Source organism: Schistocerca nitens, chromosome 1 (genome assembly GCF_023898315.1).
Source record: "Schistocerca nitens isolate TAMUIC-IGC-003100 chromosome 1, iqSchNite1.1, whole genome shotgun sequence".
NCBI lineage: Eukaryota > Metazoa > Arthropoda > Insecta > Orthoptera > Acrididae > Schistocerca > Schistocerca nitens.
Genome location: NC_064614.1, coordinates 989,598,405 through 989,624,572, shown reverse-complemented (window position 1 = coordinate 989,624,572; position 26,168 = coordinate 989,598,405). Strand labels below are relative to the sequence as shown.

The window sequence follows — 26,168 nt, the reverse complement described above, 5'->3', positions numbered from 1 at the left end:
CTGCATCACACTATCAGTATCCAGTAGCAAGAACAGTGATTTTGTACCATACACAAAACAAACTGTAAAGTTACTGAAATACGATACACACTGAGGTGACAAAAGTCATGAGATACCTCCCAGTCTCGTACAGAATCTCCTCTCGCCCGCCTTAGTGCAGCAACTCGACGTGGCATGTAGTCAACAGGTCGTTGGATGTTCGCTGCTGAAATATTGAGCCATGCTGCCTCTATAGCCGTCCATAGTTGCAATGCGTTGCCAGTGGAGGATTTTGTGCACGCATTGACCTCTTCATCGTGGCCCATAAATTTTCGACTCGATTCATGTCTGGTAACCGTGGTGGTGAAATCATTCGCTCAAATTGGCCAAAATATTCTTCCAACCAGTTGGGAATAATTGGCCTGGTGAGACGACGCATTGTCATGTAGAAGAACTCCGAAGTTGTCTGAGAAAATGAAATCCGTGAATGGATGTAAATGGTCTCCAATTAGTCCAAAACAACCATTTTCAGTCAATGGCCGGTTTAGTTGAATCACAAGACCAAGTTCAATCCATGTAAACACAGTCCATACCATTATGGAGCCGCCACCAGCTTGAACAGCGCCTTGTTGATATCTTGGATCCGTGGCTTCGTCGGATATGTGCCATCCTCGAATCGTACCCCCTGCTTTTACCACATGAAATCGGGACTCATCTGACCATGCCCCGGTTTCCTAGTTTGTCTAGGGTCCAACCGATGTGGCCAGGAGCGCAGGACAGGCACTACAGGCGCTGGCGTGTTGTTAGCAAAGACACTCGCGTCAATCGTCCGCTGCCATAGCCCATTAACGCCAAATTTCGCTGCACTGTCCTAACGGACAAATTCATCGCACTTGTCACATTTATTTCCTTGGATGTTTCACGCAGTGTTGCTTGTTTGTTAGCACTGACTAGTCCTCGCCAGCGCCGCTGCGTTGTCCGTGGTGACAGGTAATGCCTGAAATCTGGTATTCTCGTCACACTCTGACGCTGTGGATCTCATAATATTGAATTCCCTAACGATTTACGAAGTGGAATGTCCCAAGTGTCTAGTTCCAATTGCCATCCCGCATTCAGAGTCCGTTAATTCGCGTCGTGCGGTAAATCATTTCACAGGAATCATCGAGTAGAAATGACAGGCCGGCCGCTGTGGCCGAGCGGTTCTAGGCGCTTCAGTCCGGAACCGCCCAGCTGCTACGGTCGCACGTTCGAATCCTGCCTCGGGAATGGATGTGTGTGATGTCCTTAGACTACTTAGGTTTAAGTAGTTCTACGTTCTAGGCGATTGATGACCTCAGATGTCAAGTCCTGTAGTGCTCAGAGCCATTTGAACCATTTTTACAAATGACAGCTCCACCATTGCACTACCCTTTTATACCTTGTGTACGCGATACTACAACCATCTGTTTACATGGATATCGCTGATTGCTTCTTTCACCTTATTGTCTTTCAACACGGTCTAAGGCTCTGCAGTCATGGACTGTGCGGCTGGTCCCGGCGGAGGTTCTAGTCCTCCCTCGGGCATGGGTGTGTGTGTTTGTCCTTAGGACAGTTTAGGTTAAGTAGTGTGTAAGCTTAGGCACTGATGACCTTAGCAGTTAAGTCCCATAAGATTTCACACTCATTTGAACATTTTTCTTTCAACAAGAGAGAAATAAAGAAACAGTTATTTTATGTGGCACTTCATGTAATTAGTAACTGGCTTTATTTCACGCACATGCTTACTGAATTTGTATTCTGCTTGTAGGCAGGTATCGTGTAGCAAATGCTGATCATCTCCCGCCAACAACATGCAAGCCGCCTGCCTGCCGTTGGTCATAGCCGTTGCCCTTGTTGCTGTTAAGGCCGACAAGCTGCAAGGGTCATCTCTCGGTGCGTATCGGTGCATTGTCATAATAAATGTAATATTCCTCCATACGTGGCAACAAATATTTACATGCCTTCTAACGCATTGTACTTTCAATGAACACAAAAGAGCAAGAGTCAACTCTAAACAAGTATAGAGGGAAGCCCATTTGGTGGCACCTATTAAACTGTTTTTACTACATTGACTTTTTGTTCTAAATGTATTTTACTTACCATAATGTCCTTTCAATGTCAGAAAACCTTTTTATCCTCTCGTTTTTCTCGCAGTTGCCAGTCAGGCCCTAAGAGCTGCAGTGAAGAATGCAGAGCCTCTTTTCAACACGCGAATTGCCGCGGTGAGTAAGAAGTGCCATGAGAAATAAGTCTGCGGACCATAAGTGATATTTGTAAGGCAGTATGAATTACATCTGAAACATTCACATCCTAAGCGATATATTGCAATAGTTAGTTGTGTTACTATCATCTTTGTGAAGCTACTGCGAGCTAAGTTCCTACGATTTTATGTTCATAAAATTGCTTATTTACTACTTTAAGCTGTGTAGTTATGTTCTGCACGAACTATAGCCTACGGCCTTAGAAGATTTGGGTCCTCTGATTGATTCTATGCATGTTTTTATTTCCTTGTCCCAGTAGATAAAAAGACATTTCTTAAGAACTTTCTCCAACACTCTATTGAGTTTATTAGTTGTACGTCTCCTCAGTTTCATGACATTATTGTTAGTAAGAAATACATCCTCAATGCTGTTAAGTATTGTCAAACGATACGGAATCTTTCTCCGTCTGATGACGTGACTTTTGTTAAAATTATGTTACTGTTTCTGCTGTGTGTTTATTTTTACAATTATTATAGGGAAGAATTTGTTGTAATCGTTTCTATTAAAGGGAAAACTGTCACTACAACATATTCAGGAATACTTGCCAGATTTTTACGGAAACGTCCAAAATGACAGCCACTTCCGCAATCCACATACGTTTTCTGAAGATGTTATTTGCATGGTAGGAGGATCTGTGTATCGCTCTAGCAGCTTAATGACATGTGTAGGTAAAGGATTTACGGCAAGCTGTAGCACTGAGGTTGCATTTTGGCATTGCATCAGAGTCGACTTAAGATGCAAGTTTCCTATAGTAGAGAAACAGCTTATGTATGTCTGGAGACTAGTATCCACGAAGAGTAGCGGTGCAGTCATAATACACACTACTTGATGAAAAGTATCTAGACAAATGCACTGCCTGACAAACCGAGTTAAGCGCCCATAAGTCATGATGGGATGTAAATACAAATTCATACGTGCACAGCCGGCCGGAGTGGCCGTGCGGTTCTAGGCGCTACAGTCTGGAACCGAGCGACCGCTACGGTCGCAGGTTTGAATCCTGCCTCGGGCATGGATGTGTGTGATGTCCTTAGGTTAGTTAGGTTTAATTAGTTCTAAGTTCTAGGCGACTGATGACCTCAGAAGTTAAGTCGCATAGTGCTCAGAGCCATTTGAACCATTTGAACCGTACGTGCACACAGTATTGGCGGGTGTGGAAATGTTTAGAACTCCAACACTCTCTGCGATTGGTAAATCGCTCTCCAGAATGCATTAGTGTTGCTCGTGTTACGTTCCCAGATCTGATAGTGTACATAAGGAACGTAAACGTCGTCAGATGATGAGTGATCACAGTGAAAGACGCGGAGCTGCTACGTACTAGTCTGAGACAGCGTTGCCAGCGTCTGACAGCTGAAAGGTGCCTCTATGTGGATCTTCATTTGGCTGGCTGCTCGAATCATGCAAGACACAGATCTGTCGGCCACTCGTATGTGACAGTGGCCCGATGTTGGACTGAATGGGAACGTGACGGCAGACATACTCCTCGTAAAGGTTCCGGTCAACCACGTCTGATTCCCACAAGAGTGGGTCGCCGTATTCTGCACCAAACACACCGTAGCCCCCTCACTTCCATCCAGGAACCAGCAATCAGTTTCCGGCGACTTTCTGTGTCATCCCACACCACTCGTCGGAGACTAACCGCAGCCGAACTAGGGCTATACGGCTGTCCCATGCATAGTCTGCCGTTATTCTACGACACTGTTATTACGTCTAGAGTTGGGCATTGAGCAGCAATAGTTCATTCCTGATGAATGGCACCATATTGCTTTCAGCGATGAGCTGATGATTGTTTACGAATCCGTACTTGTTTTACGTGGCATACAGACATTGTCCTGGATGACCATAGCCGGCGAGAGACTCCGTTCTTCGAAACTTTCCGAGGGGCACAGCGGTGTTACTGCTGGCATCATGCTGTGGTGAAGCATTGGCTAATACTTCAAGTCACTGCCGCAAGTGATAGAGGGATCACTGAGGGGATAACGCTACGTCACGGACACTTTGCGTCCTCACATATTTTATCCAATGCGACAGTACCGTGAAATAGGAAAATGCTCATTCACAAATGGCAGACCTCTCTGCGAACTGTCGGCCCAATATCGAGGTCTTCCACTAGCCGGCAAGAATCCCTAATTTGTCCCGCATAGAACATCTACATCTACGTGATTACTCTGCTATTCACAATAATGTGCCTGGCAGAGAGTTCATTGAACCACCTAGAAGCTGTCTCCCTACCGTTCCACTCACGAACGGCGCGCGGAAAAGACTAGCACTTAAATTTTTCTGTGCGAGCCCTGATTCCTCTTATTTTATCGTGATGATCATTTCTCCCTATGTAGGTGAGTGCCAATAGAATGTTTTCGCAATCGGAGGAGAATACTAGTGATTGAAAGTTCATGAGAAGATCCCGTCGCAACGAAAAACGCATTTGTTTTAATGATTGCCACTCCAATTCAGGTATCATGTTTGTGGCACTATCTCCCCTATTGCACGATAATACAAAACAAGCTGGCTTTCTTTGAAGTTTTTCGTTGTCGTTCCTCAGTCCCACCTGATGCGGATCCCACACCGCACAGCAGTACTCCAGAACAGGGCACGCAAGTATGGTGTAAGCAGCCTCTTTAGTAGACCTGTTCCAACTTCTAAGTGTTCTGCCAATGAATCGCAGTTTTTGATTTGCTCTACCCACAACATTATCTGATCATTCCAATTTAGGTTATTTGTAATTGTAATCCCTTAGTATTTAGTTGAATTTACAGCCTTCAGATTTCTGTGATTTATCGCGTAATCGAAATTTAGATTTAGTTTATTCAGGGTCAATTGCCACTTCTAGCACCATACAGATATCTAATCTAAATCATATTTCAATTAGTTTTGGTCATTTGATGACTTTACAAGACCGTAAATAACAGCATCATCCGCAAACGGTCTAACACGGCTACTCAGGTTGTCTCCTATATTGTTACTATATATCGGGAACAACAGAGGGCCTATAACACCTCCTTGGGGAACGCCGGATATTACTTCGGTTTTACTCGATGATTTTCTGTCTATTACTAGAGACTGTGACATTTCTGATAGGAAATCACGAATCCAGTCGCACAATTGAGGCGATATTCCATAAGCACGCAGTTTGGTTAGCAGACGCTTGTGACGAACGGTGTCGAAAGCCTTCTGAAAATCTAAAAATATGGAATCAATTTGACATCTCCTGTCGATAGCACTCATTACTTCACGAGTATAAAGAGCTAGTTCTGTTTCACAAGAACGATATTTTCTGAATCCGTGCTATGTGTCAATAAATCTTTTTTTTTTTTTTTGAGGTACTTCATAATGTTCGAACAAAGTATATGTTTCAAAACCCTACTGCAAATCGACGTTAGTGATATGTGCCTGTAATTCAGTGGATTACTCCTGTTTCCCTTTTTGAGAATTGGTGTGACTTGAGAAATTTTCCATTCTTTAGGTATGGATCTTTCTGTAAGCGAGCGGTTGCATGTAACTGCTACTTATGCAGCTATTGTATCAGCATACTCTGAAAGGAACAGCCTGGACCGGAGGCATTCCCTTTATTAAGCTTCTTTGCTACGCCGAGGATATCTACTTCTTTGTTTCTCATCTAGGCAGTTGTTCTTAATAGGTATTCAGTAATATTTACTTCGTCTTGTTTGGTGAAAGAGTTTCGGAAAACCGTGTTTAATAACTTCGCTTTTGTGACACTGTCGTCAGTGACTTCATCATTGTTATCGCGCAGTGAAGGTAATGATTGCGTCTTTCCACTGGTGTGCGTCATGTATGACCAGGATTTCTTTGGGTTTTATACCAGATTCCGAGAGATTTGGCATGCTTTTTTCGTTGCTTCTGCAACAGCGATGTGACCAATTTTGTGGACCATGGGGGAACAGTACGATCACTTACTAATTTATGTGGTATATTTCTCCCAACTGCAGTCGATACTACCTGTTTCAAATCATTTCTCATTTTTTCTACCCTTGCGTGATGAGATCGGAAGGAGCGAAAAATGTCTCTTAAACAGGTGTTAAGAGTATTTTTATCAGCTTTTTAAATGGATACAATCTGTATTTGTTTTTGATGGTTGTTGGTGTTACGGTATTCAGACTAGCAGCAACTGCCTTGTGGTCGCTAATCCCTGTATTCGTCACGATACTCCCTATTTGTCCAGGATTATTTGTTGCTAAGAGGTGAAGTATGCTTTCGCAACCATTTGCTCTTGAACTAATTGTTCAAAATAATTTTCTGACAAAGCATTCAGTAGAATTTCGGATGCCGTTTTATGCTTGCCGCCGGCTTTAAACGTATAATTTTTCCAGCATATCAAGGGTAGATTGAAGTCATTACCGACTATAATTGTTTGAGTGTGGTACCTATTTGTATGTTGGATGACGTCGGTAGTTAATAATATCCAAATGGCAGTATCAGATGTATATAGGACCAATAACAGCATATGTTGTCCAGCTCGTCTCAGCAAAGTGGACAGTTTGGGTGTGACACTTTTCCCAAGAGAGTCAGTGCAGGTACCCAGACCAGAGAGGCTACAAACCCTATGGAAAACAGGGCTTATGTTGCCAGTTCATTCGAAAATTTGACTCGATTTTTGTAACCAGTGATATAACATCACAAACTTACTCGACCCATGAAGTTTCATTTCCTATCTTCCTCCACCTTTGTGTGCTGTTTTTGTCAGGCTGGGTATTAGCGAACGCTAATACGGGGTGCGGACACCCTTCGTCATTCTGATGTCTTTAACTCTGCTTGGGACACTTGAGTTATGCGCCTGCATGTCTGGAGAAATAACACGCCATTCTTCCTCTAGAGCGAAAATCACATATGGTAGTCGTGTTGGACGGTCGGATCTACAGCGAAAGTAGTTCCATTGGGCTTAGACTGGGACTCTGGGCAGGCCAGTCCGTTTAGAGAATGTTATTGTTCACAAACCACTGCATTACACATGCTGCTTATGACGGGACACATTGTCGTTTTGATACAGTCATTCAGTATTTTCGCAAGCGCTGTGAGGTGACCACACTCTAACCACGGAAAACATCGCCACTGCGTAACACCACCTCTTCTGTTCTTCGCTGCTGTCGCTACATCTGTTGGCAGGTAACATTCTCTAGGTATTCGCCAAACAACTGTTGTGAAAGAAGGATCACGCAGAAAGATTTCACCTATGCAGTGGGGAAATGAATATCTCAGCGACCTAGGAGAGCTCAAATACAGTGTATTCACTAGCGTGTGAAAGACTTCCTGAATTGTTTGCGAAATGCAGAAAATTTTGCGTCTAATTTGATGTTTTAAAAAATCACTTTATTTTATAGACTACAAAATGTTGCATTAGTAACTACATCACGGTTTTATATGACAGCTTAATTGTGCTTGTTAACGAATCCATAATTATGTCATATGTCACACAGACAGTAGACGACACATTTTTAAATAAAACTCTGTCGCCAGTCCTTCTCAGGTTGTTGTTAGAAGCTTCGGGGTGTTCGCTGCATCGACGAGTTTCCAAAGAGTTGGCGAAACGTTATCAGGTGAAAACCAAAAATCCTATAGGCATTTCAGAATGGACTGTCGGTAAAGTAGGTTCTTGTAATACACAAGTGCGTCTGCTAGGCTGGGTCATGAAGAAAACTGCCAAGTGAAACTTGGGAACCACGTCAATAAATAACCACGAAATACAGTCAGTCGACGTACGTGGATTCATAAAATAAACACTTATTGATAAATGCTTCCTTATTGGCGAAACAGATAGTAAAAAATTGCTCATCAGTGTCAAAAAGTGAAGAGGACAATTTAATCTAGTTGTGTTGGTATTATTTGGACGCTAGCGTACGATCAGGTTAAGGCATTGTAATGACAGGTTATTAACAACTACATTTTCAAAAGACGTAAGTCTGTGTGTAAAAGATATAGACGGTGCTCTGAAAGATTAATGTATAAGGTAATGGAAAACATCGGCATGTGGTTGACGAAAAATAAGTTATTGCCTAAAATCTCAGTTAGCGAACTTTCATGAAAAGTATGTTTTACAATATGAATGTGAATTAATAATTAATGAAGCCTCATATTTTAAAGTGAAACATGGGAAGCATCTAAGCCTATCTTTCCAAATTTATACTTCTGACCTTTATATGCTATTCCAAAACTATTTGTTTGAATTGGTTACAATAAAAATAAAAAAATGTTTTGCATTCAATATTGGATCAGTGTGTTGTCCATTTTAGCAATGATTCACAAGTAATATACGAGTATAAGTGTAACATGCTATCTTCTCCTAACTTGTGAACCTGTAGTAGAGATGGTTAATTAATTTTCCTATAGTTTTCGAATGAAATGAGGAATCAACGAAAGAGAGCTAGTCTGAAATTAAATTACTGGGTGTCAAACTTTATTCCAAGAGCTAGGATGTAGTGGAAATTCGTATTATACTCTCTTGTATGAATTCTAGCTGTTTAAGGTTAATGATTTTTTTTTCGTTTATTCGCAGGGTCTCGAAGCGTTACCAGTTATCCCTATGACAAAAGCTTCGCACATGGCTGGTAACGATTTATTCTTCCAGATAGACTCTGATACGACCGTGTGAGTATACTAATGCAAACTAAGTGTTTACGTGGTGTTTTCTTTTTTCGTCTATAGTTGTATTGTCGAAACGCATTATTCAATCAGTTTACACCTGCACATTAATTTTTACATTTTACAATAACTGAACAAAGAATTTAACTAGGCGCTACGTAAATCGTAAATACACTCCTGGAAATGGAAAAAAGAACACATTGACACCGGTGTGTCAGACCCACCATACTTGCTCCGGACACTGCGAGAGGGCTGTACAAGCAATGATCACACGCACGGCACAGCGGACACACCAGGAACCGCGGTGTTGGCCGTCGAATGGCGCTAGCTGCGCAGCATTTGTGCACCGCCGCCGTCAGTGTCAGCCAGTTTGCCGTGGCATACGGAGCTCCATCGCAGTCTTTAACACTGGTAGCATGCCGCGACAGCGTGGACGTGAACCGTATGTGCAGTTGACGGACTTTGAGCGAGGGCATATAGTGGGCATGCGAGAGGCCGGGTGGACGTACCGCCGAATTGCTCAACACGTAGGGCGTGAGGTCTCCACAGTACATCGATGTTGTCGCCAGTGGTCGGCGGAAGGTGCACGTGCCCGTCGACCTGGGACCGGACCGCAGCGACGCACGGATGCACGCCAAGACCGTAGGATCCTACGCAGTGCCGTAGGGGACCGCACCGCCACTTCCCAGCAAATTAGGGACACTGTTGCTCCTGGGGTATCGGCGAGGACCATTCGCAACCGTCTCCATGAAGCTGGGCTACGGTCCCGCACACCGTTAGGCCGTCTTCCGCTCACGCCCCAACATCGTGCAGCCCGCCTCCAGTGGTGTCGCGACAGGCGTGAATGGAGGGACGAATGGAGACGTGTCGTCTTCAGCGATGAGAGTCGCTTCTGCCTTGGTGCCAATGATGGTCGTATGCGTGTTTGGCGCCGTGCAGGTGAGCGCCACAATCAGGACTGCATACGACCGAGGCACACAGGGCCAACACCCGGCATCATGGTGTGGGGAGCGATCTCCTACACTGGCCGTACACCACTGGTGATCGTCGAGGGGACACTGAATAGTGCACGGTACATCCAAACCGTCATCGAACCCATCGTTCTACCATTCCTAGACCGGCAAGGGAACTTGCTGTTCCAACAGGACAATGCACGTCCGCATGTATCCCGTGCCACCCAACGTGCTCTAGAAGGTGTAAGTCAACTACCCTGGCCAGCAAGATCTCCGGATCTGTCCCCCATTGAGCATGTTTGGGACTGGATGAAGCGTCGTCTCACGCGGTCTGCACGTCCAGCACGAACGCTGGTCCAACTGAGGCGCCAGGTGGAAATGGCATGGCGAGCCGTTCCACAGGACTACATCCAGCATCTCTACGATCGTCTCCATGGGAGAATAGCAGCCTGCATTGCTGCGAAAGGTGGATATACACTGTACTAGTGCCGACATTGTGCATGCTCTGTTGCCTGTGTCTATGTGCCTGTGGTTCTGTCAGTGTGATCATGTGATGTATCTGACCCCAGGAATGTGTCAATAAAGTTTCCCCTTCCTGGGACAATGAATTCACGGTGTTCTTATTTCAATTTCCAGGAGTGTACTAGCGATGACCAGTGCAAGAATTAAAAGCTACTCTTCCTTAAAAAGAGTGCTACAAATGAATATATTTCCATATGGTTAGCTTTTTGCGACTTTGTGCAGGGTGGCATTGAAGGAGTTAAACCTTAGCAGTGGTAATGCGGATGGTCACCGTCAGTCACTGACCAGGAGAGCATTGGCCAAATCATAGCAGCTGCTAATCTCCTAAGTCATCGATGACGGCTGCGAGTACTTTTTTTTCATAATTTTAGCTGTTGGTACCTTTGAATTAACTACGCCATAGCACCTACTTTATCGGACTGTGTTAACATCATTTTATATTTCACCGTTCATATGCACTAAGAAAAACAAAAGTTGTCATCTAATTTTTGTGAAAACGGTGTCGTTGCAGTGAAGTGAAGGACGTGCACGTGGTGTCTGCTCCGCTCCTCAACGTGTCCTCCGTCAACGCCGATCTCGAGTACTTCAACATGGCCGTTGAGGGCAACGTTGGCACCATCGTTGTGGACGGCAACTTCTCCATCTCATCGCTTTCCAGCTTCAAGATATTACCTCTCGTTAGCGAAGGCAGCTTCAGGTAGGTTACTACTGACATCTATTGTACCCGGCGCTCCGTAAGTGGTCTTACAAACGTGTACAGATAAGAAAGTATAGTACCTGAATGTACTATTGGTCTTTCCACAGTAAGATCCAGCAACAAATAAGAAAAGTTGTGCAACGAACAAACCCAAATGAGTAGCTCTTTAAAGATACTTTTATTACGTGCCCCGCACGGGGTAGCAGCGTGGTATGAGGCGCCTTGTTTCGAGTCCTTCCTCAGGCATGGGCGTGTGTGTTGTTCTTAGTTTCCTTACCGTAAGCTAGTTTAAGTTAGATTAAGTAGTGTGTAAGCCTAGGGACCGATGACCTCAGCAGTTTCTTCCCATAGGAATTTAACATAATTTCCATTTCTTTATTACCTGCATCTACCTTCATTGAATCATTGAAATAAATCTCTGTTTTTTCACATCAGTTCAGATTCTCTGTTCCATCTCTAATGTGTGGAAAATAAATTTAGACTAGAAATTTTGACATGTGTAGAATAAAGTATCAGTAGAATAAAGTAACGATTTTAGTTATCAATGAATTAAATTACGTATCATAAATCACGAGTTTTAATTTTGTGCCGGTTTATAAGCAAAGGTACGCCTTCTTTCTGCAGGCTGGTCTTGGAATCTGTGACATTTAAGGGCTATACTGGTCTGCGAGTGGCTGGTGACAGTTTGCTCACCGAGAACTACGACATCGATTACGTTCCGGCAGCAATAATACTGACAGTGAGTACTGTGTGATTTTCATTATGTCTGACTTTCCAGCATTGCTTTACAATTGTGCAGTAATTTCATGTTTATGGTTCAGTCAAATAAGAACGAGATAGATGTAAAAAACTCAGTAAATTGTTTATTGTTTCGAAAGTAATCGCCATAACTGTTAATACATTATCCCACTGTGAGACAAGACGGTCATTGACTCCGTGGAAAAATGGTGCAACGGTGATTCTGCACAGGCGTTCACGTCTTCGTCCTATGAAAATCGACGGGCACGAATGTCTTCCACCTGGGGAAAAAAAGCAGGGATATCGCAGGGGAAGATATTATGACTGTGTGGAAATGTACAAGTGACTCCGAGCAACGTTTCCGCAGCGTAGTCGAAATAACCTTGGCAACATGTAGCCGGGGATGAGCCTGCAACACAATGCCAGCTGTCAACATTCCTGTCGTCTGGACTTAAAAGTTCGCTTCAATTTTTGCAAGGTTTCCACGTACCGCTGTGCGTTAATTGTGGCGTCGTGTTCCAGAAAGTCAATGGGCAGCGGGCCCTTGCAGTCAAAGGAAAAGGACATAATGACTTTCCCGGAGATGAGGTACACGTATCTGGATTTCTTCCATTGGGGATGAATTCATGTGCTTTCACTGTTGGCCCTGATGCTTGCACTTCGGTTGAAAATGATGACATCATGTTCCCTCTCCAATACGGAATACGAAATATTATTTTTCGTGATTGTGTTCCATTTACTACAAATATGTCGTCATTCTGTTCAGCTTTTGCTCCTCCGTCAGCCACTGTGCCCAGATTTTCCGAAACTTCAGATGCTTTGTCGTGAAGGCGAGAGCGGTACCCCTACTGAAGCCCAAAACGTGCCGAATATTTTCTACTGTCCGCTGTCGGTCATTTTTGACGACAGTATCTGCTGCAGCAAAGACAGAAACTGTAGCTACTCTGTGAGTCTATCTTGGCTGACTATTGGCTTTCAACGATACGCGACCTTCTCCAAATCGTTTATTTCCCGCAAACATAAGCGCACGTGACATGACGCGTACGTCATACACGGCATATATTCTGGCATAATTTTGGCTTTCTGATCATCCTTTCACACTCAAAAATTTACTACAACACACTGTTCCTCTTTCTCGGCCTCTGTAGTGAAGTGAGACGCATTCATGAGTCGCTGACCTCATGTCGAGCACGTCTAACAGACAGATGGCACAGCGGCGAACGTTCGCGCTGTTCGTTCGTGGTGCTAAGGGCTCCTCTATACGCACCCCCTATCAGCATTGCCAACGTCCGCACCATGCTCATTACATAGTTTGCCTCGTTTTCATTTGAATGCTCTTTATAAGTGATAATTAAGAAGCTGTTAGGTGTTTCCTTAGGAAACTATGAAACGTTGACATAAGGTTGAGCAGGGAGAATAAATTTTGGATCAGCAATAAAGATGTTGTTGAAATCATATAAATTTTATTTTGTTTACTTTGATACACGTTCAACAACGTAAATCAAATGCTACCTAGATCTCGGTTGTTTGTTCAGTTGTCGGCTCGAAGTTGATGTTGCGTGTGGATTTTGTTCCACACACATTCCACTCTCCCGTCCAATACCTTCCTCCAGCCACTCCCTCCCCCCTCGCTTACCATCTACTTACCGCGCTATGTGCTGTCCTACTTGGTTGGGTCCACATCGAAGTAAGTAAACATAGCTTTGACGTAAAGTCACGAAGGAGATAAGTGAATATGTTGAAAAATATTTGCAGTTTTTAAAATGGATTACAAAACCAACAAAGACACTCTTAAGAAGACACGAATCGTGAAACTTCAAGTAACCAGTTATCCAGCTGAAATGTAGGGTTTCGCAGGGATCGAATGAAGGGTAGAGCCACGGGTCGTAACACATCAGAAATGTCACGTCCACTGTTCGAAGTGCCGTCAATGCGAACAAGAGGTGACCGAGACGTGTAACCAATGGCACCTCATACCATCAGGCCGGGTGATACGCCAGTATGGCGATGACGAACACACGTTTCCAATGTGCGTTCACCGCGATGTCGCCAAACACGGATGCGACCATCATGATGCTGTAAACAGAACCTGGATTCATCCGAAAGAATGACGATTTGCCATTCGTGCACCCAGGTTCGTCGTTGAGTACACCATCGCAGGTGCTCCTGTCTGTGATGCAGCCGCAAGGGTAACCGCAGCCATGGTCTCCGAGCTGATAGTCCATGCTGCTGCAAACGTCGTCGAACTGTTCGTGCAGATGGTTGTTGTGTTGCAAACGTCCCCATCTGTTGACTCAGGGATCGTGACGTGGCTGCACGAACCGTTACAGCCATGCGGATAAGATGCCTGACATCTCGACTGCTAGTGTTACGAGGCCATTGGGATCCAGCACGGTGTTCCGTATTACCCTCGTGAACCCACCGATTCCATATTCTGCTGACAGTCATTGGATCTCGACCAACGCGAGAAGCAATGTCGCGATACGATAAACGGCAATCGCGATAGGCTACAATCCGACCTTTATCAAAGTCGGAAACGTGATGGTACTTACACGACGTTTCACAGGCAACGCCGGTCAACTGCTGTTTGTGTATTAGAAATCGGTTGGTAACTTTCTTGAAGTCAGCACGTTGTAGGTGTCGCCACCGGCGCCAACCTTGTGGGAATGCTCTGAGAAGCTAATCATTTGCATATCACAGCATTTTCATCCTATCGGTTAAATTTGGCATCTGTAGCACGTCATATTCGTGGTGTAGCAATTTCAATGGCCAGTAGTGTAAATAACATCTTTAAGGAAGTAGCGTTCGTATAAGTTTGCCATCAAAATCTAGTCTCAAAGTCAACGATCAGACTGCCCCACATATATACGATCACATGATCCGCAAGTAATTTTGTAAATGTGTGACTTCCAAAATCTATCTATCTCTTTGACTTCTGAAGTGCATGAGACGGAATTGAGTTTTCTTCGCGTATGGGGGCTAGCCTGTACTTAAACTATTCTGAAAGTACTTAGCTATTCGTTCGCAAAATTGACCTAAATGTGAAATGGAAGCTTACTTAATGTTGCCATCAACTGGAACAGGACTGAAAGCCTGTCTATCAGAAACAGCGTTGCCTATACTACAAATAAAGTTTTCTCTAAACCCATTGTCGATACCTATTTACGCAATAACACCAGTTTTACCTATCTATGCAATCCCTATCAAGAGTCAGTTTTTCAAGTCTATATAACATTGGATGAAAAAATGCTTTGTCGTATGCGCGGGAGTGGCACGAATATTTTTAGTGGTAGGCTTACCAAATATATCCAAACCAAAATCTGTACCTTCCCTTACAACCTTCAAGTCAAGTCAGTTACTTTCTGTTATAAAGGTAAACTGGATATTTGCGTGCTGCTGACAGAGTTTGTTAGCTAGATTCATTACCTCATTCTCACCACCGCTGTGTACACCATCGCAATATCTACGATACATAAGAACACTACCAGTAATGGATTTGTTATTCTTAAACAAAATTTCTTTAAATCATTTATGAAAATGTCACCTAAAATGCTTGATAGACCACAGCACATCGCTAGGAAATCTTTCTGAAAATAAGTTTTATTGTGAAAAGCGAAGTAGCTGGAAAAAAGAAATAAATGTGTTAATTGTAGTAGCTCTAGTATTTCTCCAACTCTCATCTCCTTATGCATTAAAAGCTTTGTGCGTACAGTTTGCAGTATCTCGACAATCGAAATATTACTGTGAAGGTTGGTGGCATCTAAAGAGGCAATAACATCGCTTTGAGGGATGGTGCTGTCCCTGGGGAGCATTGCAGTTTCGTAGCACTTTTTTAAAGTACAAATTTCAGTAAACTTTCATGCAGCTACAGCTTTGCATAGCAAAAAGTATTGACAGAGTAATTAGGCCCTTGACAACCATTCACTATCGGACGAATAGGGTGGTTCATTTTATGTTACTTAATCCGTGAATAGAAGTAGGGAACCTTAGGATTCCTAGAGATGTATCTTCTGTTAGCATAACGCGAAGAAAAAAGAAATTAGAGATTTTTCTAAACTTTATCCTACCATTGAAACATAATTGAGGTAGGAATTTTCTGAGTTAAACGACGTTATTAATTTGAAAAATATTGTGTAGTTTTCTACATATAATTTGAATCTGAAATGACTACAGAGTTACCCTATCAACTCTCGTGGCAACGACATTGTTTTCACGTCATCTATTATTCAAACTTTGTGAATGTATAACGCTTTCAATCCAGTGAGAAGGGTCCTGGAGCTGCAGACGCGCTTTTCAGGCCTTTCAGGATTGCAGAACAGGAACAGAATCCAGTAACAGGACTGACCTAAGAAATGTTTCTTTTTTTTTCGCTGTATCGAACGATTTTGATCTTTCCCAGGTGTATTTACCTCTCTCTAAAGTAAATCAATTGTTCGCAGATGCATTCTGTTCTCAAGGTGTGTTATGACTCACGAAATTAAATACGAATTGTCACTGTGTAATATGACCGTAAACTGTTTCAGGCAAACTACTACACACCTCACGGTCCAGTCAAAACGCAAATTTCTACACGGTCTTTTGGTAAGTATTCAAAAAAATGTAACCATTAATTACATAGAATTTATTCTTCCTAATACGTTTCAACTGAATCCCAGATGTAAGAAACACAATAAATAACTTATAGTGAGCCTAACGTATATTTCTGCAGCGGCTTCAATGACTGTGTAACGGCAAAACTGACCACGTTAAACGGCAGTCGATGCTAACGTTAAACCTCTGCGAGGAATTCTTGAGAAAGTTGTGAGCGTGAGGTAACCTAATGGGAACAGAACAATCACACTGGGATTCGTTTCTGAAACACTCCAGCAGAGTATATAAGCAACAGTAAACATGTGGGTCGGAACAGACGTTCTCCCAGCACAGAGGCAAGTTGTAATATTACGTATTAATATCTGTCACCGACCTAATTAGGCATTATTGTGTCAAAAAATATAATAAAGCATCAGGCAGTGCTAAGGATAACCTAACCTTCCTGATACAAACACTAAACTCTTTCTTTATATCGGTTCACACTACAACACAGTAACCTAACCTTGAAGATAAATGTACTATTAACTAGGAAGTCAGACAAACAAAAGGCCACTGAGATAGCAAACAGCAACAAACCCCTCTCAACAACATCTCCTTAAATGAATTAGACGCAGAAGTTTATCACCAACACACAAGAAACTGTCCGCAACTCGTGGTCTCGCTGTCGTATTCTCGCTTCCCCATCACGGGGTCCCGGGTTCGATTCCCGGCTGGGTAAGGGATTTTCACGTGCCTCGAGATGACTGGGTGTTTGTGTTGTCCTCATCATTTCCTCATCATTCATGAATGTGGTGAGTTTGGACTGAGCAAAGGTTGAGAATTTTTACTGGCGCTGATAACCGCGCAGTTGAGAGCCCCACAAACGAAACACATGAAACTAATAGTAATGCTAAGCAGGGAAGAGCATGAAATGATTCTGGATTACATCAGAGGGTTTATTAATGATCATACTCTAAAACATCATTGCTTAGTACAGGGTCTCTATGTCTGTGCATTACCCAACTTGCAATGCATTAACCAACTTGCAATAGAATAGCTAAAACAGTAAATATTTCTTTCTTAAGCTCTGTTTGAAGCAATTGAATAGAATGCAACTCTAAATGCACTGACTCTGAAGGAGCCTTTGCTTTGCTTCATTAACTAACTATCCTAGAACATGAGGTCCCTCTAACGTTCATGGTTTGAAGAACCATGCTCATTAACAAAACTACACAACTAGGTATAAAAAATGGTAAGTATTCTCATCAATAATTATTAATTAAGTAAGTGACAACAAACTATAACTCTTAAAATATCAAATTTGCTTTGATAAATAGTCTTTTAACCTACTCAAAATACAGTTGGCTTTAAAAATGCCAACACAACATTAAATTCAAGTTCAAAAACTTTCTCATTAGATCAATTGAATGGTTCTTTTAACTAACAACTTCACTGTTTTCAGGCAGCTTTGCAAGTAAGGCAAATTATGTAAGAAAATGACTGCAGATTGATTTAGAAATACACTGGAAGTGGAGTGTTTCTCAGACTTCAAAACTGAACTTTAAACACTATAACTCCACACATTAGAAAGCAATCACAACCACTTTTACAGCTGCCGAATAATTCATCATATAATGAATTAGGACACTCGGAAATATATTCACTATTCCGTAGGTTCGTGGCTTTTCCACATCTTTTACATTCAACCCTACGTTCCCTAACTATGGACCAAATCATTTACGGTAATCATTCCAGTAGTTATTTAAATACGCAAGAATAGTTTAAACAACATCGTTCAAAAAGTTCACATAACTGAAATACGTATACACAGTCAAATAATTTCCATGACAGATACAACACTGTAAATTGATATAGAAATATTGATACAGACACAAAATAGTTCGAAAATATGTGTTAGAACTGGAAATGTACTGTTAGAACGTTTTATAAGTTATACGACGACACATTTTAGTAGCAGTATATGTTATTAACGTACTATAGTTGTAGTCCATAAAACTCCTAGAATAGTGAGCCATCGCTGTCAATGTCTGCGCTCAGAGGTAATGTTCTGGAAGGAACCGACCATCATCACGTGTAACGATTGCCTCTCTCCTACAAGAACTCCAGTACAGAGTACGTTTTGGAGATTTATTAAGAAATTTCGTGGAGATATCCCAAGATTCATTTGCGGTGTATTGTAATTATTTCCTCTTCAAGCGCAGGTATTTACGACATGTACAGTAAGTCTTTGTTGCTTAGGTAAAAGTAGGTGTAATTACTGTCGCACAGAACAGAAATGCCGCCATGAAGGTTAAATGTATTTCTTCTCACGGAGATGCCTGTACCATGGTCGAGTGAACCCACAAATACAATAGTCGTAAGAAGTTCCTGTAGCGGTGATCTGGACACGAACCCTGATTTTATGCTTATTTACGTTCCGCCAGTGGTTCTTTTCCCAAACAACCCATGACAGAACTTCTGATAGTAAAGTTTGGAAATCATAGACAGAAACGCCAGTAACAATGATAGTTTGTGTTATGTCTGGGACGTGCTAAGGTAATGTAATGGTGGCGAATGCTCACGATAAGTAGAAAATCCGTTTAAAATCACGCGTAAGTGTTAATTTCAGCTGTTACTGCGCAGTCGTTAAATTTCAGGTTCATCGCATCTGAACGGTTTGCACTGTTATCATTTTATTTCGCTGCATTTTCATTGATTCCACCCCCATGATCCACTCACTTCACCTCAGAACATTTAACGCATCTACAGGTAATAACTGCCGTTATTGAGGAAATTATTTGTTCCCTGGCGAGCGCTGAATTAGTTGAGGAGCAAAAGAACAGGAAAGAAACTGAAATAATAGTAAATTTAATCTAAAAATCATCATCACGGTTTGTTTTGAATTGACTTAATAGAAATCAGCACAAACAGCTCAGGCAAATTAAAAGCGTACAAGTTTTATTCTTTTTAACAACTGGTTCATTAATTGAAATCAAGTAGGTGAAAAAGAAGATGAGCTGTATAGAAATCAGGTACTCAATTTACGGAGAACGACCCCAGTTTTTGGTTCTAGCTGCACCAGGAAACAGTCGCTTTATACCACAAGCAAGAAAAGGACGTAATAACTAATAACCATCGACGAGGCATCTGGAGAGAATTCTAAAGAGCATGGACCCACTGTCATACTGGAGAGAGAGTCCTCACTAAGAACAAATATAGCAGTTGATGTCACGAAACTTGATGATAGATAACAATGTTCCGAAATTCACAGCTCCACTCTTCACAGTACGTCTCTCCCACCGCTACACGACTACTGGGCATTTCGTACATAAGTGCCTGGCAGAGAGTTCATCGAATCACTTCCACTATTGATCTACGTTCCAATCTTGAACTCCGCAGAAAAAAAGGAACATTTATATCTTCCCGTGAAAGTTCTGATTTCTCTTATTTTATTACGATCATCGTTTATCCAAATCTACGCGGACATTTGGTGAAGAAAGCTGGAGTTTGAAATTTCGTGAAAAGATCTCGGCAATTCGCGTATGATATCCGTGAGACACTCTTCCATATTTCGTATTAATACGAAACAAGCGGCCCTTCTTTGACCTTTTTTCGATGTCCTCCATCAGGCCTATATGTAAGGAGCTCATACCGACGCAGCAGTACTACAGGAGAGTGGGGACAAGCGCATCGTAGGCAGTCTCTTTAGAAGACTCACGTGTACCACCAATAAATCGCCGTCTTTGGTTCGCCTTCTGCACAACGTTATCTTTTTAATCACTTCATTTTATGTTTTTCGTAATTGTAATCCCTAGCTACGCAGGTGGGTGACTTCATACTTTCCATTATTTAGAGTCAAATGCTACTTTTCACATAATACAGATAGCGTGTGTATTTTTCAATTGGCTTTTATCTTCTGATGACTTCACAAGACGGTAAATAGCAGCATCATCTTAAAAGACTCTAAGAGGGATGCTCAGATTGTCTCCTTAATCGTTTATACGTATTAGGAACAGAAGAGGGCCTGGAACACTTCCTTTGGGGACAACAGATATTACGTCTGCTTTACATGATGTCTTTCCGTGAAATACTACGAACTGTTATTTTTCTGACAGGAAATCACGAATCCAGACGCACAACTGAGACGGTACTCCGTAGACACTCAATTTGATTAAAAAGTCGCTTATGAGGAACGGTGTCACACGCCTTCTGTGAACGTGGAACCGATTTGAGATCCCCTTTCGTTAGCGCCCATTACTGCATAAAAATAGAATGCTACTTGTGTTTTCAGGAACGATATTATCTGAATCAGTACTGACTATGTATCAATAGCTCGTTTTCTTCATGGTAATTAATGATGTTCTAACAAAGTATATGTTCCAAAATCCTACTGCAAATCGACGTCAGTGTTATGGCTCTGTAATTCAGCAGATTACTCCCATTTCCTTTCCCGAACATCGTTGTTACTTTTTAAACTTTACAGTCTGAGGGAATGGTTTTTCGTCCAACGCGCGGTTGTACATCTGAGTACTCTGAAAGAAATGTAATTGGTGTACAACCTGGACCAAAAGACTTGATTTTATTAAATGATTTGAGTTGCTTCGCTACCCCGAGTATGTGTATTTTTAAGTTACTCATCTTGGCTGCAGTTCTTGTTTCGAATTTTGAAATTTTTACCTCGTCTTATTTGGTGAAGGAGTTTTGTAAAACCGTATTTAGTAATTAAGCTTTAGTGGCACTGTCGTCGATAACATTACCATCGCACGAGTAAAGTGAAATTTGGAAGTTACGAAAGTTATGAAAGTTACTGAGAGAAGTGAACCTTTTAGCGTGGGTCATGGTCGCGACCGGATAACTCAGTCTGTAGACCGTGAAAGGAAGTTTCAGGTTCAAGTCTCGGTTCCGAGTAAAATTTTAACCTATCAGTAAGTTTTTCAGCGATCACTCGGGTGCATAGTAAAACATTCATTCTGGAAAGATGGTATCCCTTTTTAAAGCATTACTGTCTAGGTCGATTCTGTCCTCCGCATCTGAGTCTGTGTTGCTTTCAGACGAGACCGTGATTGCCAAGATTAAGGCCCGTCTTCGCTCCGTCATGAACAGACATATGAAGAAGCAGTTCGACGCCGTAGCCAGTGAGTTCTCGCTTAAAGAGCTGCTCCTTGATGACGAGCCCACCATCACCAGCTTCATGTAAGTAATCTGTCACTTAATCTGTAGTATGTCAAACTGATCTTTAAACGAAGTGATTGTATATTTCCACATAATCGTCTCCAAAGTAGACCATCTGGACTACAATTTGTGGCTGAATGGTGCCTCCATACTCATCACGTTGCGACAGCTGATGAAACTAACTCAGAGACAGTGGACTGTTCTCGTAGATAGGCGAGAACCCATATTTGACGGCTGGATACCTGATTACAAACAGTTTCACAGAGTGAAGGCATTCGATCAGACGCATGTTTGCTGACTCACAGAAATTGTTGTCGTCCAGACTTCTTTGATGTGGGTGGATTTTTGATCGCTGGTTGGCTGAGTAGTTCGAAGTTTGTGAAATGTTCACAAGATTTGTTTTCGTCGATAAAGAATGGACTGATGTTTGTAATACTCGCAACAACATAAAATAAAACTTATAATCATAGCAAACTTAAATGTCACTCATATAAGGATTTTAGAATCCAGTCTGTATGATCACAGGAAGAAGGCTTCTGCATTACTTTAGTCACGAACCCGCAATAGTCACATTAGGAGTATATAGGAAGAGGAGTTTAAGACATTTTCGCCAGATTGCCCAGCTTACAAGAGAGAAAAGAAGATCCGAGTGTACAAGTGCCTGGATAACCTATCTTATGCTGAGACTCACAAAAAATATGACAGACTCCATCCACTGTTACTTTCTTCAACTTTTGCCTCCTTTACATTCTATCCCCCGTCTACTTCTTCCTTATCTCAACCCCCTCTCCCCTCCTCCTCCTCTGCAGTTCCCATACACTCACCTCCTGGAGCCACTCCTACTGATGGCCGAAGAAGTGCCCCCCTTCTTCACCACCAGGCGGTGATGGGGTTCTACTCCCCCCAACCCCCGTCCCCTAGATCCTTCCCCCCGGCGTCTCTCAGGCCAGAAGCCTATACCTCAACTCGGCCATGACATGCACAGTCTATGTGCCCCAAGGTCGCCAGCTCTCTTTCGGTTCCGGATCTAGCAGAAGTCTGCTCTCCCTCTGTGCCCTGCACTCCTTCACCTCCCAAAGAGAAGAAGAAGAAACATAAGTCACAGGGCAAAGCCCTCCCAGTGCCCCCAGTGGCATCTCCCCTCTGTCTGACTTTTATGGATGTCAGCCCATCCCTGTCAGCAACGACCACTCACCGACTGACATGACCTCCCCTCAACTTCTTTCTGTCTAACCTGGATTGTCGCTATACGATGAACCAGTGGAATTACAAGGGACATTATCATCACCTACCGAAAATAATACATCTTCTTTCTTCATATTGTGTTCTTACTCGCTGTTCAGAAAACGCACCTCTGTTATGACCTCTCTCCAACGTTTTGTAGTTATCGGGTACTCCGTCGGAACTGTTCCGGCCCCAGGATAGCATCTGGAGGGGTTTGAACTTTGGTTCACACAGATGTCATTAGTGACTGGATCACCCTTTGTACCAACTTGGAAGAAATAGTGGTTACAATGCAAACAAGGCCAGCATTCACCGTTTGCAAACTCCCTCCATATAGGCCACTTACATTCAACTGTCTATTTCAGCTGTCTTTATTTCGAAGAATAATACATGAGATATGTGTGCGTGTACATCAGGTGTTGGTACTGCAGCAGTATTATATTGTATTACACTGGAGACCTAGAAAGATGTAGAGGCTTCGTCCCCACTGTAGCCCACAGTGGTATGCAACTACATAACAGGCTACAGCAATCCTCTCATCCCGCCACCACCTCAAACCGAACCCAGGGTTATTGTTGTGCAGTTCGGCCCGAGGTCCCCCCCCCCGCCACCCCCCCCCCCCCTCCCGAGAATGTCTCACACTAGACGAGTGTAACCCCAATGTTAGCATGGTAGAGTAGTTATGGTGTACGCTTGTATGGAGAAATTGAAATTGTTTGCGTAGCAATTACTGACATAGTGTAACTGAGCGGAATAAAGGGAACCAGCGTGCATTCGCCGAGGCAGATGGTAAACCGCCTTAAAAACTATCCACAGGCTGGCTGGCACACTGGACCTCGACACTAATCCACTGGGCAGATTTGTGCCAGGGTCAGCACACCTTCCCACCCAGAAAGCAGTGCGTTAGACCGCACAGCTAACTGGGCAGGCTACTGCTCCAGCACTCTCACCCCAGTGGGATCTTACAATGGGAGCACACCTCATATATTACATTAATAAATAAATAAGACAGAAAGAAAATAAATTAAGTTAAATTACAAAGACAGAGAAAATGATTTAGTGGAACAAAGACAGGATCACTCTTGTAGTAGAGTCCCCAGGAGTGAAGGCATGAAATCCAGCACCTACTCAACACCGACCCTAGGCATCAGGCTGTTTGCCATCATTTACTCAAAGATCTTGAAGGATCAACAGCATGATGAAAAACCCAGGAGGAGAGGACTGCGAGCTCCCACACTTTGAAGCCCAGCTTCAAGAGGTCATTTACAGATTGTGGGGACCATATCCCTCTCTCATGTGACACATGTAAAGGAGACTTCTGTGATGCTGGGACACAGCTCGAGGATGGCACACTGGGTGGGTAATGTGTTATACTTACTTCCCTTCTCCTCGTGGCACCAGTCGAGATGAATGTGATAGCCGATAGTCTGGGTGTTGACTGTGCAGGCTTCACTGTCTTTGACCACGACAATGTCAGGTTTGCAGAGTCCTTCCATTGTACAAAGGTAAGGCTCCAATGAGACATTGAAGCCCCTTTGCTCGAATCCCCATGCGAGATACTTCACGACAACATTATGATATTTCACATGGGACTCATTTGTTCGTCTTCAAGCCTGGAAGACGTGGTTGGCGGTCTCGATGGCTCTGCAGCCCACACAGCATCGCATGTCAGCCACCCACCTGTGACTATGCCACACCTTGGAGGGCAAGGCGTTTATGCCGGCGCAGTTGGCGTTAATGTAGTTGCCCCCAATCAGTGATTCACTGGTGCTGTTGCTGGACAGCGGCAGTCTCCGAGAGGTCTGCTCCATTGAAAGCGACTTGTAGGTGTGCCACCCACATCTCCCTAACCTGTCCCAACGTCTTTAGGAGGTGGTCTTCCCACGTCAAGTGGTGATCGAGTGCTGCGACCTCGCGCTGTACCTCACCCAGGCCCACATCATCTACTTTTGTCCCCATCTTCTGCTTCATCAGGAGTCAGAATCGCCAGAGAATAGGGCCCATCCAGCGGGCAGATCATGCATATAGAATGCCGAGTCCCCATTGGCAACAGGAATGTTAAAGTAGCCCAAAGAAGTGTCTACTGGGAGGTGGAACTATCTGCTGATGGCTGCTTGCACCACAGTGTCCGCATCCTTCAGGGCACCAATCCAGGTGTGACAGGACCTATGATACAGGCCCAGCTACAGCAGGTGCACAGATCAGTCATATAGAATGCCGAGTCCCCATTGGCAACAGGAATCTTAAAGTAGCCCAAAGAAGTGTCTACTGGGAGGTGGAACCATCTGCTGATGGCTGCTTGCACCACAGTGCCTTCAGGGCACCAATCCAGGTGTGACAGGGCCTATGATACAGGCCCAGCTACAGCATGTGCACAAGGGCGTAGAGGCACTGTTGCTGCTTTGGAGAAGCACAGGTGATGACGACGTTCAACAGCTCCTACAGATAGTACCGAGGATTGAAGAGGCACTGATCAGAAGAGGAGAGCTGCAGCTCCAGGTAGCAGAAGGTCTCACCCACACATAGCGCGTTTGTGGGGGCATTGCCGGCCATGAAGGTGATGTTGTTGTCTACCTTAACCTGCTTCCCATGGCTCAAGGCCTCTAAGGCGAGGGTGAGGTACTTCTGCACACTGATGTGCTACCACCTGATATTACTGTTGTGCTGCCTTTGTAGCAGCCCTCATTGTAGTTGGAAAATTTATCCAGAAGGCTTTGCACCTTCAGATAGGGTGTATGGCAGTGCAGTCTAGCGAGACGAATGCCTAGATACATCGAGAGACGCAACAAAGACAGAACAGCAGGAGTAGGCTGCATCAACGAGAGCTTGCCCCAGGATGAAAGTTTTTCCAGCATCCCATCCTGAGGGAAGAATGCCTGCTGTTGTTCATCCACATGACACAGACGCATTGGGCATAAGTACAGAACCTTGTAGAAAGTCCTAGCCAGCACCAAGCATATGGTGATAGGGCGAAAATCATCAGGGGATGCTGGTGCAGCTATATGGGGAGTAAGGTGGTACAGGCATTTAGGAGGCGGCCAGGGAGCGCTCTTGCAAGGAGTAGTGGATTCATCTGCTTCACCACAACATCGCATGGCAGGTGGTGCCAGAGTTAGGCAATCTGGACCTGGTATGGAGCTGTTGGGTGGCAAGAAAGCTGCAAACTTTTCAGCTGCGTCTGGCCTCCATAGGCATCCACAAGCTGCAAGTGCGGCAGGAGGCAGTCACTGAAGTCACTGATGGGCATTGGCCCAGAGGTCAAGCAGGCCAGGGATATCGGATGGTGCCTGCAACATTGTGCCGTCCAGGAGCACCAGAAGGCCTCCTGGGTGTAGGAGAACTCCCACTGGCACCACCTTTGCTGCTGCTAGGGCAGCTGCTGCCACTTGTGTGGCACACGTGACATTATCTTGCGAATCTCTCCCTCGTTAGAGCTGACTGCAG

At 43.6% G+C, this 26,168-nt stretch overlaps 1 protein-coding gene across 1 annotated transcript in view; it reads left to right on the top strand.

Moving 5' to 3' along the window:
* The window catches only part of LOC126237795 (uncharacterized), a 51,906-nt gene that overhangs the window by 3,166 nt on the left and 22,572 nt on the right, over nt 1–26,168 (top strand). The window contains exons 2-8 of the mRNA XM_049947749.1: nt 1,766–1,890; nt 2,152–2,219; nt 8,764–8,855; nt 10,836–11,021; nt 11,646–11,760; nt 16,283–16,340; nt 21,380–21,521. Coding sequence (XP_049803706.1) covers nt 1,809–1,890; nt 2,152–2,219; nt 8,764–8,855; nt 10,836–11,021; nt 11,646–11,760; nt 16,283–16,340; nt 21,380–21,521 — 743 coding nt within the window. The 5' untranslated portion in view covers nt 1,766–1,808. The remainder of the gene's footprint in view (nt 1–1,765; nt 1,891–2,151; nt 2,220–8,763; nt 8,856–10,835; nt 11,022–11,645; nt 11,761–16,282; nt 16,341–21,379; nt 21,522–26,168) is intronic.